The sequence below is a fragment of the Prinia subflava genome, chromosome 13 (assembly GCF_021018805.1).
Source record: "Prinia subflava isolate CZ2003 ecotype Zambia chromosome 13, Cam_Psub_1.2, whole genome shotgun sequence".
NCBI lineage: Eukaryota > Metazoa > Chordata > Aves > Passeriformes > Cisticolidae > Prinia > Prinia subflava.
Genome location: NC_086259.1, coordinates 14,002,594 through 14,020,059, shown reverse-complemented (window position 1 = coordinate 14,020,059; position 17,466 = coordinate 14,002,594). Strand labels below are relative to the sequence as shown.

At 40.3% G+C, this 17,466-nt stretch overlaps 1 protein-coding gene across 8 annotated transcripts in view; it reads right to left on the bottom strand.

Annotated features, from left to right (window-relative positions):
• Window positions 1-17,466, bottom strand: part of CNOT1 (CCR4-NOT transcription complex subunit 1) — a 53,891-nt gene that overhangs the window by 28,948 nt on the left and 7,477 nt on the right. For all 8 annotated transcript variants that reach the window (XM_063410970.1, XM_063410974.1, XM_063410972.1 and 5 more), the window contains exons 3-16: window positions 15,278-15,385; window positions 14,506-14,604; window positions 13,962-14,030; window positions 13,799-13,853; window positions 13,217-13,420; window positions 11,654-11,822; window positions 10,317-10,443; window positions 9,920-10,030; window positions 8,612-8,782; window positions 7,969-8,096; window positions 6,767-7,007; window positions 5,210-5,329; window positions 4,040-4,162; window positions 3,657-3,808 (exon numbers count right to left, since the gene is read on the bottom strand). In XM_063410970.1, the coding sequence (XP_063267040.1) occupies window positions 3,657-3,808; window positions 4,040-4,162; window positions 5,210-5,329; window positions 6,767-7,007; window positions 7,969-8,096; window positions 8,612-8,782; window positions 9,920-10,030; window positions 10,317-10,443; window positions 11,654-11,822; window positions 13,217-13,420; window positions 13,799-13,853; window positions 13,962-14,030; window positions 14,506-14,604; window positions 15,278-15,385 (1,877 nt within the window). The remainder of the gene's footprint in view (window positions 1-3,656; window positions 3,809-4,039; window positions 4,163-5,209; window positions 5,330-6,766; window positions 7,008-7,968; window positions 8,097-8,611; window positions 8,783-9,919; window positions 10,031-10,316; window positions 10,444-11,653; window positions 11,823-13,216; window positions 13,421-13,798; window positions 13,854-13,961; window positions 14,031-14,505; window positions 14,605-15,277; window positions 15,386-17,466) is intronic.

Sequence of the window (17,466 nt, the reverse complement as noted above, 5' to 3'; positions counted from 1 at the left end):
TTCATTTTCCTAGAGAAACTGGAGCTGTATTTCACAAAAAGAAGCTGCCAAACAACCCCAGCAAAAGCTGCATTTTGTTACTAGAAAAACCTCCTTAGATCATCTCCCAAGCAAAACAGGTATATTTAAATAGAAAAGTTTAAACTGTAGATTTACAACCACCTCCAATAGACTATTCCTTTGTTTTTGATGATTCAATAACTCCTTTACAGTTACCCCAGCAAGTAAGGATTTACAGAAGGCTGGGATATGTACCTACACGGCTCCAGTAGGTTCTTAGAAGAGCCTTCACCCGCTGTTGCCCATAATATGGGCTATATAACACTTTGGCCTCATGAATTAAATAAAACACAGATAGTGGTGCTGCCATCCGTTGTTCAAATCTGCCCCTCAAGGCTTCTTCCTGTACCCAAACTTCACCATTTATGGTTATTCTCTTTCTGAATCTCATTACACACAAGGTCTCTCTAAAAGATGAGATACATGTGCTATGTACTCACAGACAAAAAAAGAAGAGGTAAATACCACCACCTGCTCCACTAAAACTCATCTGTCTACAGACTGAAAGATGTGCTTCACACACTGGCACTAAACCCAAACAGAGATAGGAAATTTAACTATTCAAGGAAAATATAATCAAAAAACATCAGAAAACTCAAATTTAGGCACAAAGTTATTGCACAACCCAGAGCAGTCAGTACCTCTTCCCAAAATATTCCATGTCTGACTGCCAGGTTCCCCAATTGGAAGGAAAGCCAGCTCTGTTGCTGACTTACCTAACACAGACATAATAACAGAACACTAATATTTTCCTTTTAGAAAAAAACAGCCAATTATTTATGCTTTCCTGAACTTCAGTTATACTTTTTCAGTGAAGACAGCTAAAGCTGCAGACTTCTTCCTGTAATGGTGCAACCATCCTAATACAGCTTTGTTGTTCTGTTAACTTTGTCTGAAGATTCCTCATTTCAGCTCAATTTTTACAAGTTTTTACTACTCAGCTCTTGGGATGAGGGGAAAGAAACCAAAGGAACCATCCTGGTGATTAAGGCAGAAGAATTGTAGATTAGCCTTTAGCTTTGGCAAGTATCCTGTTATGGTACACACAGAATTAGTTAAGGGCTTCCAGCTATTCTCCAAAGCCAGGGATACACTTTGCAGTGTGGGGAAAATCCTACCCGGGAGAGATGGGAATCTGGGGAGGCAGCATGGGGGATCAGGTTTCTATACAGGGCAAGGGACATGTTAGTAAGGGTTTCACAGGCTGACTCCTTTACAGTCTTTTAACATCCTCTTACCAGAGCCTTGTCTCAAAGACTTCATAACAAATAGGCTTGGGGGGAAATGTACAAAAACACAATCAGAAATCTACCCTCAGAGAGGGTCTAGAGCAACAAAACTGTCAGTGTAAGGGAAGTTCCAGCTTGCTGGAATCACACCTTCATTTCTCTTACTCTCCCCCCGCCCCCCCAACACTGTTACAAAGTGGGAACAAGCCTTTTCATTCCTGATGCACAGGTACACAGAAGTCTCTTCCTAGCTTGAGGGAAGGACTGAGAAGAAACGACCATTCCCCAAACTGACACACTTGGACTGTGCAGGACATGACTGTGTGGAGACAGCACTGCTGCCTCTCTCAGCTCACTGCAGCTCCACAAGGGAAGGACTTCTCTTCTCACAAGCAGCTTGTTAATAAATTACATGGTTGGTCAGCCTGTGGTGCCTGCAACCAAGCCTGACTTCACTGCAAAAACACTCAGTAATAGCAGGAACACTTATTTCTTTCTGAAGACTCACTGTTACATGATGCCACAACTGCAGTGCTCACCAGTGATAAACAAGCTGCACCAAAAATAAGTTTTAGAACATGCAGGACCTGGTGGCTAAAAAAAAATAAATCTCCCAGGTCACAAAACAAGACAAGAACTAACTACAGCCTAATTAAAGAGCAGGCTCCTAAATCAACAGATTTAGGAGATGGCAGGCTTCAGCTGATGAAGTGCAACTATCCTCCCAAATGTATTTCATATTTACTGTGATTTTAACCTTCTAGTCTTTACAACGCCTGCTTCCATTCGTGACTGAAACCTAAGCTAATCAAAGCAACTGCTTCATGAAAGAAATCCAAGCTTTTTCATTCTAAAGCTCAAAGAGAATAACTAATGGAAAATGACTGCAAGTAGGTCACATTCTTGTACAAAAGGGAATAAAAGTAGCTATAAAAAGAAACCAAAGGCTGTGAGAATTGTGCCAGTAGAGAACTAGTGGCATTTGGAATTAATGGAATAAATAAAGCTCAGTAACACATTAAAATTCAGAACACAATGATATTAGATGTAATTCAAATCTACTGTTAACTATTAAATCTCTAAAACAGACATTGCAACATGCAAAATACGGAATGTAAGTTCATTTGTGAACTACAGTCTTAAAAGATGTACTTTGACTTGAAAATTAAGACCTATCTCTTCAGACCAGAACATGTGCTAGACCATTTCATTTCAGAAACAGCATTTGACCGTCAATTGCACAGCTTCCATCAGAAAACATGAGAATCCCTTCTCCTAAAGTCTTACAGGTACCTCAAATTCCCTTTCAGTTCCAATACTCATTATGACCAAATCTATGTTGGTATAATTTCCTACTATCTATGTGAGAGCCACAAATCATCCTGGGTACCTTTAAAGACATTTCTTATTTCTTTCAAGACCACATTGGCTAAGCCAAAGGACATAGTATAAACCTCAGATTAGGTAACACACACTTGGACATGACAGCCTCTTATGGTGCCAAAATGTAGCAGCAAAACAAGCCCCATCTCCAGTTTCCAGTCGCTCTGGCTCACACACAGCACTATGCTGCCTGTCATTAACTCTGAAATATTGCTGCAGTTCAACACCACCTTGATCTGACAGCATTAAGAAACAACACCACGAATGTTTTCAGCCACATTTACTATGTTGTGTACACAGCATTTAACGACTGATTTGTCCAATTTCAGTTTCCATCAGCCCTTCTGTATTCCACCTCTGCCTCTAGCAGCTCTCAAATCCAACCCTTTTTCTTTTGACTTTGGCTAAACGATCTGATCTGCAGAAGATGTTCAATATTTCCATCTTTGACTACTTTGAGTCTCTCTCAAAGACAGAAGTTACACATGTCTACTTTCAGTCTCAGTTACATTACAATCACGACTCCCCACTTTTCTTCCACACATAAAGACAGCATGAGTCCTTTGTGGCAAAGCAGTTACCACACAGAAACATTGGTTAACACAATCACAAAATTCGTTATAAAGACACTGTTTTCCAAGATGCTGTCCCATTCTGCAGCCATGGCCTGGATTCCTCTGTCTGGATTACAGCCCTACATCTATCTAGTCATTAACAGCTGATTATCTGACTAACCAGACAGTCTCCAGTCACGAAGATCAGCTCACCTGGTTTGACAACAAAGACAACACTCAAGCTCTTGTGATCTCGCCTACAAAAGAGGTTTCAATGCAAAATTAAATGTACTACTACACCTATCCCTGCAAGTTTATACACTCTCATTGAGCCCATTCTCCATATGAAATTCCAAACCAGCTGTGACCATGTGCCAGGAAGTGAGCTGCAAATGGATTGCCCTTTCAGCATAAGCAATGTAATTCTTACCCAGCACAAGCTTGCAGACAGGCCAACATAGTTGCCAAGGTTTCTGGAGGAAGCTGAGCACTTTTGGGCTGATCCTTCTCTGGAGCAAGCCCACCCAGGATAGATGGACATCTTCTCTTTAAGAAAGTCATACAGGCCTGGATGAAAGGTTCCTGAGGGAAAAAAATGTTACCTTAATCTCCCAAACCACATCCAAGACACTATTTCAAACTTGGCAATTGCACCATGGAAAGAATTCCACTAAGCTACTATAGTTCAGTGAAAACATTGAACTATCACACTATGGACACTTTTAACAACTTTAAAGCTATTTATAAAATCGTTAAAGTGACTTAAGTTAGTCACTGAAGAGAGTGCAAAAATAGAGAAAAATCCTGCTTTACCCCATGCTCCCGAATTTTATCTGTGAGCCATTTGTCAAGTTTGAGGTATTCCCGTCGAGAGGCAAGTGCAGCAAGGTCAATAACAAAGGCAAATGGAGTACCATTTAGCAGCATTGACAAGGCCTAAAGAAAGAAAATCAGAAGACTACTAGTGAAGACACACAGATATTATTTCTCCTTTCTTTTCTTTCTAGTTCCCATACACATTTTAGTAAAGAAGTTTTATTATGACATGCTGCTACGCTTTCTTTGTCAACAAAGATTGGTACTACCAACTTCACTTACAGCTCGCTTGTGAGACAAATAAGCAAGAGTTCTGATTTGAAATTGTAACTTCACCTTCTTTGAAGTGACCTTGTGCTGAGTTTTAAATTGCTCTGTGCTATGAAAAACCACCAGCAAGTGGTCAAGAGCTACCAAATTGATATTGCTACAAAATCAAGCAGAAGAACCTAGCATTTTCCTGCAGACAGACCTCATCCACTTCAGAGATACTTGGAATATATCTGCTCCAAAAGGTCATCTCTGAACACAGTAATTGCTACAACAAAACTGACTTCAAGCAGCAGCTTGTGCTCTTGCATGTTGAGACACCCAGTTATTTTGCATCTAACTTCAGGAAGCAATAAAGGCCTCAAAGAAGTAAGTCAGAACTTCCAGTCTTTTGTCAATGTACAAAATCTAAAAAATAGTAGCATTCTCAGGAAATCCCCATTCCATTACATTTAGTACTGCCACCTTCACACAAACATCTGATATTTTCTACATTCTTATTTCAATAATATTCAAGGTTGAAACAGTCAAAGCTCTTCCTGGATTCACACTACATTCACACAGAAAGCAGTTCTGTTGTGCTGCTTCCCAAGGTACTTGTCAGCTAAGTCACAATAACCAACCCCACTGCAAATACCAAGTAAAATGTCTTGGGCTCACAACCGGACAGGCTGGAAGCATCTGTAGTCAGATACAAGGACTCAGCTGAAGAGTACTTTAAGTCACATGAATGTAGGCTTTTTGTTTAAGACGAGGGCCAGCAGCCACAAATGAATTCAGACATGCCTAAACAATATAATCCTTACTAAACTAGTCTAAGTTAAGCTTAGCTTTCTTTAAAAGATGAGCAAATCTGACACTAGACAAAAAATAATGGCAGTATTTTTCAAAACTCACCTTCAAGTCTTGCGCCACATCTAGAATACGTGACAATTTTGCCTGGTCATATTGCTCCCCTCTCATGTACCATTCTGCCATGGCATGCATGATAAGCTGACGAATTGAAGGAGACTGACCCTGGGGAGAATTAAATTAGGATTGTACTTCATGATTCCAGGAACAGGATCAATTATGTGAACATTCAACAGGGTATTTTCAGGCTATAACTAAAAAGCTTAATATACAAACATATTTGCTCTTTAGTTTCAGAACTTGCTTCTGATTTGAGCTCTTTCTATGCAAAAATTAACCATCCAGGAGCTACTGCAAACAGTAGATACATACATCCCCACTTCTTTTCTACCACTTTTCCACCACTGTCCAGGACCAATTCATTTCTATCATAGGCAAATAATTTTTAGAGTACTTATTTACAAAATGTTATGTCTGACTTGATGCCCTGAAGTGAAAATTCAGTACCACACCTTAAAAAGGAAAACACAGCATTTAGATCTTTGCTCATACAGGAGCAATTTTAAAATACAACACCAGTAAGATGTTTATGGCAGCAAGGGTTTGCTTTAAAGGAAAAGTGTCATGGAATGGCACCGTGTCCCATGGCAATCATCATCTACTGCTCTGATCTGAGACCCACCTTGTGGAAAAATCGCCTCTTCTGCCATATCAAGACCTCATGCAAAAAGCACTTCACATCTATTCTACACCTTATCCTTCAATTTAAAGACTTCCATCAGGAAAATATAAAACATTCATAGCGTGACCTCAGAGGTCAAGCTTCTTGCCATTAACTACTCTAGATGAACAGGGAAACGTTTGCTAATGCAGATTCCCTCCGACCCCAGAGACCTCCTCTGCTTTAAATTTCGTATGACTTCTCTTTGTTTAACTACCAATGCACACAATGCTGAAGGCCACACCAAACAAAACATCCATTAGAGGTATGGGATTTGCATACACAGATACTGTATCTCTACATGGAAGCTCTCCTTGGAAAAGGTCAGTCCAAAGTTTTCAGAAAACACCCAGACTATGAAAACTTCCTGTGCAGATAGTTTTTTTATGTCTAGAATAGCCTTTATCTTTTTGGCAAGTATAAAGGAGACTATTTTGGTTTAGACCTTCTCACATCTTATTACTTCAAGTTTTTACACTTTAAATGTGCGAGGTTGAGAGTTGAGGGGGTGGGGTAGGTGATGCTGTTAAGTTTCTGGGGGTTTCTTTTGGGTTGTTTGGTTTTGCATTTTTTTCCTTTTTCTTAAAATAAAACTGTGGTCAACTTTGTTTAAAGCTAAAGATTTAAAAAGATCTAACTAAACGTGGGTCTCTGTACTTTCCCAGGAATATTTTCTCAGTGAATTTTATTGAAAACCAAACCATAACAGTTTGCTTCAAGTCAGGGAAGAGACATCCCATTACTTTGCATAAAGAATGGATCATTTACCTCTTGGCTTTTAAACTGACCAGTTCATAAACAAATATAAACATTGTTGTAACTGTTCAACCTTTGTAACAGGGTTTCAAGTTACAGGAACAAACTACAGTGAAAATACTTACCTGTCCATGCCATGCATAGTGCAAAATGATGGCTGAGTTGGGATGGTTGCCGAGGAAGATTGGCATGAGCGTGGAGATGAGTTCATGGCGCAAGGTGTGCCAGGACGTGTTGATCTGCAGTAAGGCCAATACCAGCATATCTGGGCAATGCTTGATAGGGAAACTGAAGAGCTGCTTCACCTGCTCATACTGCCCCACTTCTGCCAGTCGTAACAGAGACTCAATCAAATCCAGGCTCTTCCTAACAAAAGAGAAGAAAAAACAAATAGACAAAGTTATCAAGCAGCGAGTTTACAGGATCCTGGATTCAAGCATTTAATGGCAGCAACTGTAAGGCTATGCAGCAACACCCACTGCAAACAATCTGACATTGCAGCTCTTATAATGTACTTATAATAAGCCTGCAAGAAACCATAAAAAAATAACTCAAGATTTTAAGAGCTCCTAATTATGTTAGGGAGGAGAGGGAACTGAAAGCTGATGTTGAAGAAATTCAGCTTGAGGTGGGTCACTTGGATAATTTAAATTGAAACATACTTCTGGAAATGGAATACACTTTTTAAAACACCTCAAAGTCCCCACTTGTGAATGTTAGTGAAGATACTCTACTTGTTTTGCCTGCTTTACAGACAAGTGATCATTGCCAATTTACTTGTATTCCTCATCCTTCAGTGCCCTATTTTGGGCCACATAATTGAAAAAGCAGCAAGTACCTGTACTAAAATAAGCTACATGGCTATACCAAACAAGGGGTGTAAAGGTTAGCTCAGAAAATCACACCAGTCAGCTTTATGCAATAACTCACCAATAGCCACATACATTTAATAATTAAATTTTAGGACTACTTTCATACAAGCAGAGCAAGTTTCTCTAATATCATCCTGGGAAAGAAAGATTTAAGTTTCAAACCACCTCCTCTATCCCCTCCTTTCAGCTTTCAGGATATGCCAAAACACACCAGCAGAAATTCTCCAAACAAGCTGAAGACTCCAACAAAAGCAAGGTATTATGGAAGTACACAGGAAGTTCTGATAATGTGAATAGTTTCACCAATGAAACATGTCACAAATACTAATGGCTGATCTACTGGTATGTACATAGCTACATATATCTGGCTGCATGAATATAAAGCCACCCTTGACCAGACAAGTAATCTTACTCTAACTCCATGTATGAAAAGCAGCTGAGAGCAGGTTTATTACCATGTAGCAATTTCTCGATTGTCATCCTCTGGTGGTGCTTTCAGGATGTCTGTGGCAACAGTATGGCAAGGGTAGTCAGCAAAACAGAAGATGTCGGGGTTTATGAGGGAATGTTGGATGAAGGAGAGCTGGAATAAAAAAAAAATGTCAGAAGCAGTTTAGATATTAGAGTTTCAGGTTCCTTCCACTTTATCAAGTGCCACATTTTGAGAATGATACAAATCAACTTAGAAGCAGGGATGAGCCAAGCTTCACTGTGTGTTTTATGCAAGACTGAAGCTCACACTTCTAGAATTCGAGAATGATGAGTATAGATGTGCTGAGGATAGTGTTTCCATGAAGCCGTGGCCTTTCTGTATAACCAGGTAAGCACCCCAGAGCACTGCCATGCAGCAGCAGTTCTATGCTCACTACACACCAGAACTCTGCTGGGGTCACAGTGCACAGCAAGTGACCATGTCCACACCATACAGCAAATCACACACTGTACCTCTGTAATACACCTGAGGCTTGTGCCTTACATGCCAACGTCTCAAATGAGGATTATCTAAACATCCACATTACTAATCTCCATTTATCATTCAAGAAAATCAGTAACTTGGCAAATATTCTACAGGTAGAGCAAAAATGTTGGTAAACATACCTGGCCCTCTGCATGCTTCCAAGGTCTGTATATGGCATTAACTGGAAAAACCTCCATGCCCAGCCCTCTCTGGATGCCAAAAACCACAATATGCAGCCCCTTGCTATCACGAATCTGAAATCCTGGATGGTCCAATTCATATGTTACTACTTTGAAGTCCAGGTTAGGGTTCTGCAACCAGAAAAACAAGGGTTGTGAGCCTTGCACATTACAGTGTTCAATACTGTCCTGAAAGAAACCCTCTTCATCAGTACTGTACCCAGGTTAACATCCACCCAAATTTTAGCTGAAAGCAAGTTTTGTTTTAAAAAGAGATATATTTAAATAGTTGTAAGAACTAGATGCAAGTTAATGTTGTTAACTACCCTGTGAGGTTGCACTTCCCCAGCACTACAGCAGCTGTCTCTCCTTCCAAACATTTAGCTAACAATTCTTTAAAAACCTCCAAACATATAGCTCCACTCTTGGCATACTGACTTATTCCTTTCCTAGGCTTCCACACCTTCTGAAAAAAAGCAGAAGGGTCTGATCTGCTGGCAAGCAGAACAGACTCCTCCTTTTGCAAAATGTAAACTCCAAGATCTTGTAAAGCACCCATTGTATGTTTAGGGACAGTGAGAAATCATATTGATGAACGAGCTTGGAGGGAACTGTGACCATTAGAGAACGCAAACCACTCAGTTCAGAGACAGGTCAGCACCAGAGACAAAGCTATGGCCCAAAGTTTAGAAAAACAAAACAGTGACTTGTGCATGCATTAGAGGGAACATACAGAAAAAATCCTATATAAGGCAAGCAAAGGAAATGGTATTCATGTTTAACTGAGTTCATTACAAAAACTGCTGCTTATAAAGTGATGGAAAAACTTTACTATTTCTATAGTGTTAGCATACCTAAGAAACAATAAAGAGTTTTGGAATGAGTAAATACAAAAATACTTTCATTTTCATCACTGATGCCTACAGTAAGAAGTTTTCCAAAACAAGGTGTCTGATGCACAACACTTTCCACTGCCAGAAATACACTGAAACACAAAAACCCTCAGAGAGCACATGCTGGAATACATGGGAGCAGTGCAGAGTGAATCTCAAACTGCACCCAAGTAACTCATTCAAGTAGCTTCCATTTCCCAGAATTCCTCAAAATTTTCTTGTTCATGAGGGGAAAAAACCCCCAGCATTTAAGTACAGTTACATTACAGAGATTCAAAGCTATCCGGGCTGTTGGGGAGCTTAAAAAGGTTTATAATCATACTGAGATATGCCCTGCTTTATCCACATAAAAGACCAAGATGCTCACAAGACCTACCAGCTCTTTAAGAACATCAATCAAGACCTCCACATTCCAGGTATGGGCTTGGCTTCCATCACTCTTATCTTTGCCATCACTCCAAATCCCACTGCCAGGAGCCGAAATAGACTGCAAGTCAAATACACTGAATCAAACACTAGCAAAAAATAAGAGTCTCAACACCCATTGGCTACAGAACTCCCTGCACTGGAAAGGTATAAACAGAAGTTCAGACTAGTAATGGTATTAGTTTAACACTTTGAGAACTTTTCATTCATGAAAGTATTACAGACATCTACAGCAGAACAGTCAGAAGTACAAGTATTGAATAATACAAGCAATTTTTAAATTCCTAGAAGCCAGTATTTTAACTCCTTCTGCTGAAATGTAACCCCCAGCACAACAGGCCACTCACTTGTAATGGGATACCATCTGTCAATCCTGAGTGAGTTCGAGCCATCATCCCCAAAACCCTGGCAACCTGGGCAGCCGTGACTTCCCGAACTCCAAACTGCATGATTATGTTGCGACATTCTTCCACACTAAGAGGCAACAAAACAAAGAGATCTTACAGGAAAGCAGGTTGCACTGTAGCACAATGTAAGACTTCCATCAAGTTAGTCAAATGATCCAATGCAACAAAATTCTGGGACAATCAAGAAGAAAAATTCAGCAGGCAATCTGCGCAATTATTTCCACGAAATACACTGGTGCCATGTTTCCAGTTCAGAGCCAGGCGTACTGAAGTGACAGGGATGTCACAGAGATGTTTCACAGACTATGCTCTATCAAAGCAAAAGCACAGGGTAGGTTTAACTCTGGTTAAAAGCGCTTCCACCATTGACCTGTGATACAGAGCTTCAAAGACTCAAGTTTTCTGCTACCTAAAAGCAAAACAAAGCTTTGAGAATGCACATTTCAAAATGCTGACATGCACTGTTCAAAGGTAAGCTGTGAATGCTTGCCCTTCAGCCTGGTACAAACCATGGCACCCCCGAGCACAGGGCACCAGCAAAAACCTCCCAGGAGACAAGAGAGAAAACAAAGAGCAGATGCCCGAGTTTCAACTTCAGAACTAAGGCTTTTTTTGCAAGTTTTTTTCCATTTTGTGAACTCTTCATAACTGGGCCAGGAAGATTTATATAGCAAGAGTATATAAACTCTTAATATAAACATATTAACATGCATGTGTTAAGAAAGGAAATAATGCAGTATCTTCCTGCACAGGGTTTTTATTTCTTGGTTTAAAAAGAAACTCACGTTAATACTTGTGAGATTTCACCACCTCCCCAAAGTAATCAATAGTCTTTCTCTTGAAATATAGAATCATTTAGTTCTACCTTATACATTTTACAAAAATGCAGGTTAGCTTCATTCTGAGGGCTAAGTTTTGCAAGAGCAAAGTTCTTCCAACACTCTAGCAGGATTTAGCTGGAGTTTGTATCTACCCAGACACTTTCATTTTCACATACAAAAGGGTGATACTCAAATTCTTATGAACACAAGATATGTGAATCCTTTTATGTAACACTTTGTATCATGACAAAATTCTACAGTGTTCACAGGCATGTAATATTCATTAGAAGAAAGCAAAATACAACCAGAATTCAAATAAACAACCTCATAATACTTGGTAAGATTCTACTTATTTTAGTACTTAAAGTGTTCTTTATTTTTTACCTCAAGAAACAAGAAAGAAAACCACCACCACCCCCCAAAATTACATGCTTGAAATTACATTTTCCTACAAACCTTGCACAAAAGCCATAGCCAACTTCTTGCATGAAATCTGCCAGAGAACTCTCCATCATGGTTTTGGCTATCCCTCCAGAATCAGGCAGGATCCTGTCCATTAGAATGTCCCGTTTTTCAGGGTATAGAAGTGGTGCAAGCACCACAGGGCAACGCTCCTGGGGAAAATCTAAAGGCAAGAGTAACAGTGTCAAAACACCCAGAACACCAGCTGCATGTGAAAGACTATTCAGAATTATTCCACAGCAGTGCTGAAGTTGGCCTGCTGCTGCAGAAATCAAGAGAACATTGATGCAGTATCCCTCCATCCCATTCTCAGTTCTCCACTGGCACTGGGATATTCTTAGAGAAGAAGAATGCAGACTAAACCAGGCTCATGCAGGTTCACTGCAGCTCTGCAGCTGCCCGAAAGGCCAGCAGCTGTGATGGTGTAAGTTTAGAACTAGATTGTCACTAACAGCAGTCATCCAAAAAAAGCACAGAGCAGGAAACAATACAGCAGTCCAGCAAAAGCCACTTCTCCAACTCAGGTAATATTATGAAACAAAGGATCTGCTTCTGAGTCTAAGAAATACAGCAAAACTAAGCCAGGCACTTGGGCATAGAAAGAATAAATACTCATTCTCTCCTTCCTGAGAAGCAAAGTTCAAGAGAGAAAAGTAACGAGAGGATCAGATCTGCAGATCAGAGTTCTGCTCACAGCAGACAGCAGCAAGGACACCTTGTGGGTGGGCCTTGCTGAGACAGCACCATTGACATGTAACATCTCCATACCATCCAGGGCCATTCACAGAAGAGTTCCCAAAATCCCAAAGCAAAGTGTCAGGAATTACACAAGCTAATGCACTGATCTTTATTAAAATATGTATGAACTATCAAGTTATATTTTAAAAATTATAACAAATATTTTGCTCTTGTATAAATGGTAGCTTCTTCTAGGCCTGTGTAGCACCAAGGAGTGGGTTAAGTTCAATTATCATCTTGGGTCCAAATCTGCCCTAGTTTGATAGGTTTACAGCAAACACTGGTTTTGGAAAGGAACAGACTACAATGGTAGCTTTCAGGAAATGAACCAGAGTTTAAATCAGAAGCACCTCCCTCACTGTGCTAGTGTTTCCTCATAGATCTGTATCTAATACAGTAAAACAATGCTTAAAATGCACCTGTTTGAAATGGCAATGTACATTCCTTACTCTGTAAGGGGGTTTTCAACTACAGTGTACTAAGTTGCTTTAGTTAAATCCACAAATACCATGCCATACAAGCAAACACAGACTTGACCATCCCTTCCTCAATGTTCACTTATCAAAACTTTGCAAGAACATGAGACCACATTACTGCTCACTGAAAGCAAAACTGTACATTAGGACCCAATACCAGAACAGTGGTACTTTTCTGTCAGTTTACTGACAGAAATTACATTATGAAAATTACATTATGAAAATGTACCGAGTTCTAAGTCAGCAAGCTCCCCACCACTTCAGCACTCTGCACTGACAGCAAGTCATGAAAATCCGTCTCAAAGTCTGCATCTGGTCAGGCCTCCTGAACAGAAGCACTCACCTCTACGTAATGTTTTGAGGAAAGCGTCAATCTGCTCCTGTCCTACCCCAAAGGCTCCCTTCTGCCCAAAGAGGAGATGGGAGAGGAGAAGGTGCAGGACCTCTATTGCAATATCTTGGAAGCCACCTTCTTGATTTCCACTGACGTCCGCGTCAATGTAAGAGCGCAAAAGATCCGGGAGTTTCTGTTTGATAAACTGGGCAGCTTTTGGAAACACAAGAGGTTATTGAGTCAAAACCTGGGATTCTGCTTTAACATGGGATTAATTTAGCTAGGTACCGTTCTCTTAATTTGAGTTTGTTTACCACAAGCCACAACAGTTCAGATTTAAACAGAAATCTTGTACCTGAGAACTCAAATATTAATGGACAACTACAAGTTAAGATATGACAATACCCCAATTTGATTCATTATCAAGCCAGTCACACATGAAATGGTCCTTTAACCTCACACAAGATGACTGTGTTATCTATTGCCCCTCCCAATGGCACCACCAATTGCAAGATCAGGTCAGGCAGGTATCCATCTAACAGCACACTGCTGAAAAAGGCTGGCCCTGCTGTAGTACTTCAGAAAACTTACCAAAACCTCGCAGATCTGAGCTGAACGAGTTCAGTAAGGCCAGACCAAAAATCACCTACAAACAAAAACAAACATCATAGTAAGGGACCTCATCCTTTCTAACTAGCTAAGTTAAAAAAAAAAAAAAAAGGTTAAAGTATTTTTGAAATAACCATTCACCTACCTCTTGAACTTTACTTAATTTGATGACTTTACTCAATTGGGCAAATAAATGGGGTGAAGGCTTTAGACTCTGAAACAGGTAAGAAGAATAACATGAAAGTTGTTTGGGGATTAATCTCATTTGCAATGTGTCAGACTATCTAAAGTCTATTTGCAAGCTTGGAATATTAGTAACCATTCTGCTGCAGGTTAATACAAAGCTTCTAGGGCTAAACAGCTTTCCAACTACTTTTGGACACATCTCATCTAAAAGTTACTTCCATATATCCCGCTGTTAAACCACTATCATGGCTTTCATACTGAAAGAAACAGAAGCACTGATGATTTGTTCTGGTTCTGGTGCCATAAACGAGCCATGAAGCACCAACATTAGATAAAGCATTAAGTTTGCAGTCATTCTGAGTGATTTACAAGCTTGCTTAGTTTAACAAAAAAACACAAAAAAACCCACACCAACCAGGCAAGCTAAGTTTTTAAAAATTTTACTACAAGGGAAAACCAGCTGGTTTCCTAGAGACCAATTCAGTGCAGTTTCTGACACAAACCTTCTGATAGTGCAAGGGATTGTCAATGGCGTACGACAGCGTCGAGATAAAGTTTGGTTTTGTAATCAGCGACGCACACTCCTGGATCAGAAATTGAGTCTGAAAAAAATAAGATAACTTGAAAACCCACAGTTTTGTAACAGGAAAATAAAAATAAACTACTGTGCACTGTGTACAGAAAAACAAAAAGATGAAGTTCTTATTTAAGGGCCCAAATTCTCTCTAACATCAACTAGCTTCTTTTCATTCAAGTTTCTTCAGGTTTGCTTGGCTTTTAAGATTGACAAAGTGATGAAACATTCTCCATCATATGCGCAATGTTTTGCTTTCTGTAAATATCCTCACACATTGCAGTAGACAACTCAGAGTATTTGATTCATGGTTAGGAGCTAAAAAGCCTGCAGCAAAATTGCTTAAGGATGAAAACATTCAATAGATATAGCACCATAAATGTCAGTTAATGGATTCAGACAAACTCTCAAGATACACAGAAAGGCTTTCAAACTAGAGCACTGCTTGTGGTAAAAGGAGCATGTGTAGTGATGCAACCTGTTTTTTTCCAGATCAAGAGATTGTAAGTCAGATATCAACAATTATCTTCTGATTTGAGGACTGGCAAAAAGTGCTTGCAGTTGAAAGGCCGTAAAACCAGAAAAGAAGTTTGTCTGAAGCTACTGCTTCTAACCTGCCTTTGTGCTTGACCTGGATGAAATCCCAGTGCAGATTTTTAACAATCAAAACTAATAGACAGATGCATTGGTGCAAAGTGTACCTGATGAAAATCTTTGCCACTGCTTTTACCATCGCCACTGAAATCCACGTGCGAGAATAGACAGCGTAGTAAATGCCTGTCTGCCTCCGGACCGTGCCTATTCACAATCTGGAAAAAAGCATCAAAAGACAGCAAACAGTCATTACAGAGCAGGATCTCGGTCTAGTACTATGGATACAGCAGTACTGCTAGTAGTTAAATCATCTACAGTTTCAACAAAACTGCTACAAAAGTTCCATTTAATCAGTAACCTAGAAACCACATCATTAACCCTATTTGCAAATAAGAAGTATAAACAAAGAGAATCTAGAAACAAGTCACTGACACAGAAGCCATGCATTTCAGAGGTGGTATTCTTATAAAGCTAAGTAAAAAGGGGCTTTTAAGTCACCCTCAGGATTCTGCCACCAAAGCAGCCCAGAATACACATGGTCCATGGCCTCACTTTTCCGTTTTTTTCCCACAGGTGCAGTGCCTAACTCTGCAAGAACACAGCCTTGGGACAGCAGCTGTGCAATGGGTAATCTGCATTTGCTGACAACACCTCTCTCTCATTACTGTATCTTTACAATATTACATTTTTGTTTGTATCCTCTCCCATTTACCTTAACTCTTGGCTACAGACCAGCTCATCAGCTTGTTGTCTAAAATAGCTCCAGACTGTTTCAGAACTTGCTCCTTTTCTTACACCCCAGCTAAGTGGACAGCATGTCTTTAATAGAATCCATACTGTCAGGAATGTGAAGCCAGTCAACAGCAGCTTGCCTCTTTGGACAAACAGTAGCAGCTAATAACAGATCCAACTGTCATCTCCTGGCAACATTTTTCTCACTGTTTTCCCTTTTCTAGCTGCAGGAGAGACACAAATTTCCCAGCACAAACCTGCAGCTCTGCCTCTGCTCTGACTGCCTCCACTAAGTCCACTGCTTCATCTGTCATGAAAGTCCTTGTTTGCCAATAGTTTCTTTGTGCAAAGAGACAAACAGGGTTGCTTGAGGCTCTGTCTGCCCCGGCTCTGATGTTTGACTGTTTTCATCCCCATTTTTCTACTGTTATCTGACACTGTGCTTCCCTTTCCCTCAGAGCCTGCTGATTCCAGTGGCTGCCAAGTTTTGTCCTGCTGGAAAGAAACTTCCAAGTCAAATCTAGCTCTGCTTCTTGACCAAAGGCTCTAATATATATGCCTGTGGTATGTCAGCCCAGAGTAAACAGCCCAGCTGTGCTGACAGCCATACCCCAGGATCAGGAAGATGCTCAAATTGGTGCAAAAGGCAGCAAACCAGAATTGACAGCAAATTCTACTCCCTAGCTCAGGTTCAGAAAACAGGCAGTTTGCTTAGGCAATCCCAAACAAATACAAAGATTTGGATGTGCTAACAAGACTGACATAAAGCTGGATCAATTTAAGGCCTGGTGCTGTGACCGGGTTTCATCAAAGCAAACAGATGCCAAAGAAAACGGTTCATACTAAAGCCATCCACACAATCTGCCTACATCAGAAGTAGATTGCTTCCTTGCACTGAAGTATCTTCCAAAGGACAACAATTTGAAAATGTAACATACAGGAAAGAAGGGAAGAGAAGGCTAAAGTGCAGTGTATCATATTTCAACGCTAACTACATTGACAAAAAAGCTCTTCCACGAAATGGGGAATGAGAATTGCCAGTTTTCCAGAAGAAAGAGCTGAAAACAACCTTTGTATTGGCAGCCTTGATACATTTACATGACAGTGTATCAAGTCATAAAATCAGATCAAAAATACTTTTTTTTTTTTACTGCAGGGGGGACCAAGCACTGACAGGGGCTGCCCAGAAAGGCAGTGGAGTCTTCATCCATGTTGGTACCCAAGAGCTGCCCACACTGTATTCCTGGGCAACCCACTCTGAACCACTGTTTGAGCAGGAGGTTGGATCAGATTACCTCCAAAGGCTCTTTCTAACCCCAACCAGCCTGTGACTTAGGATAAAGCGTGAACCACACGTATTTGGATTTATCAGGTAACGTGTTTGGGCAAACACAGGAGTAGACAAAATATAACTCTGTTTTTCTAGACTCAAGAAGCTTCACTTTCCTAGAGAAACTCATCCATAAAGCCCTTTCTCCCTCTCCAACCAGGCTCTCCGTAGCACTTAGGAGAAGGAGACCACAAAAACTCACTTCAGATGAAGCCATGGTTTAGAATTTGTGTC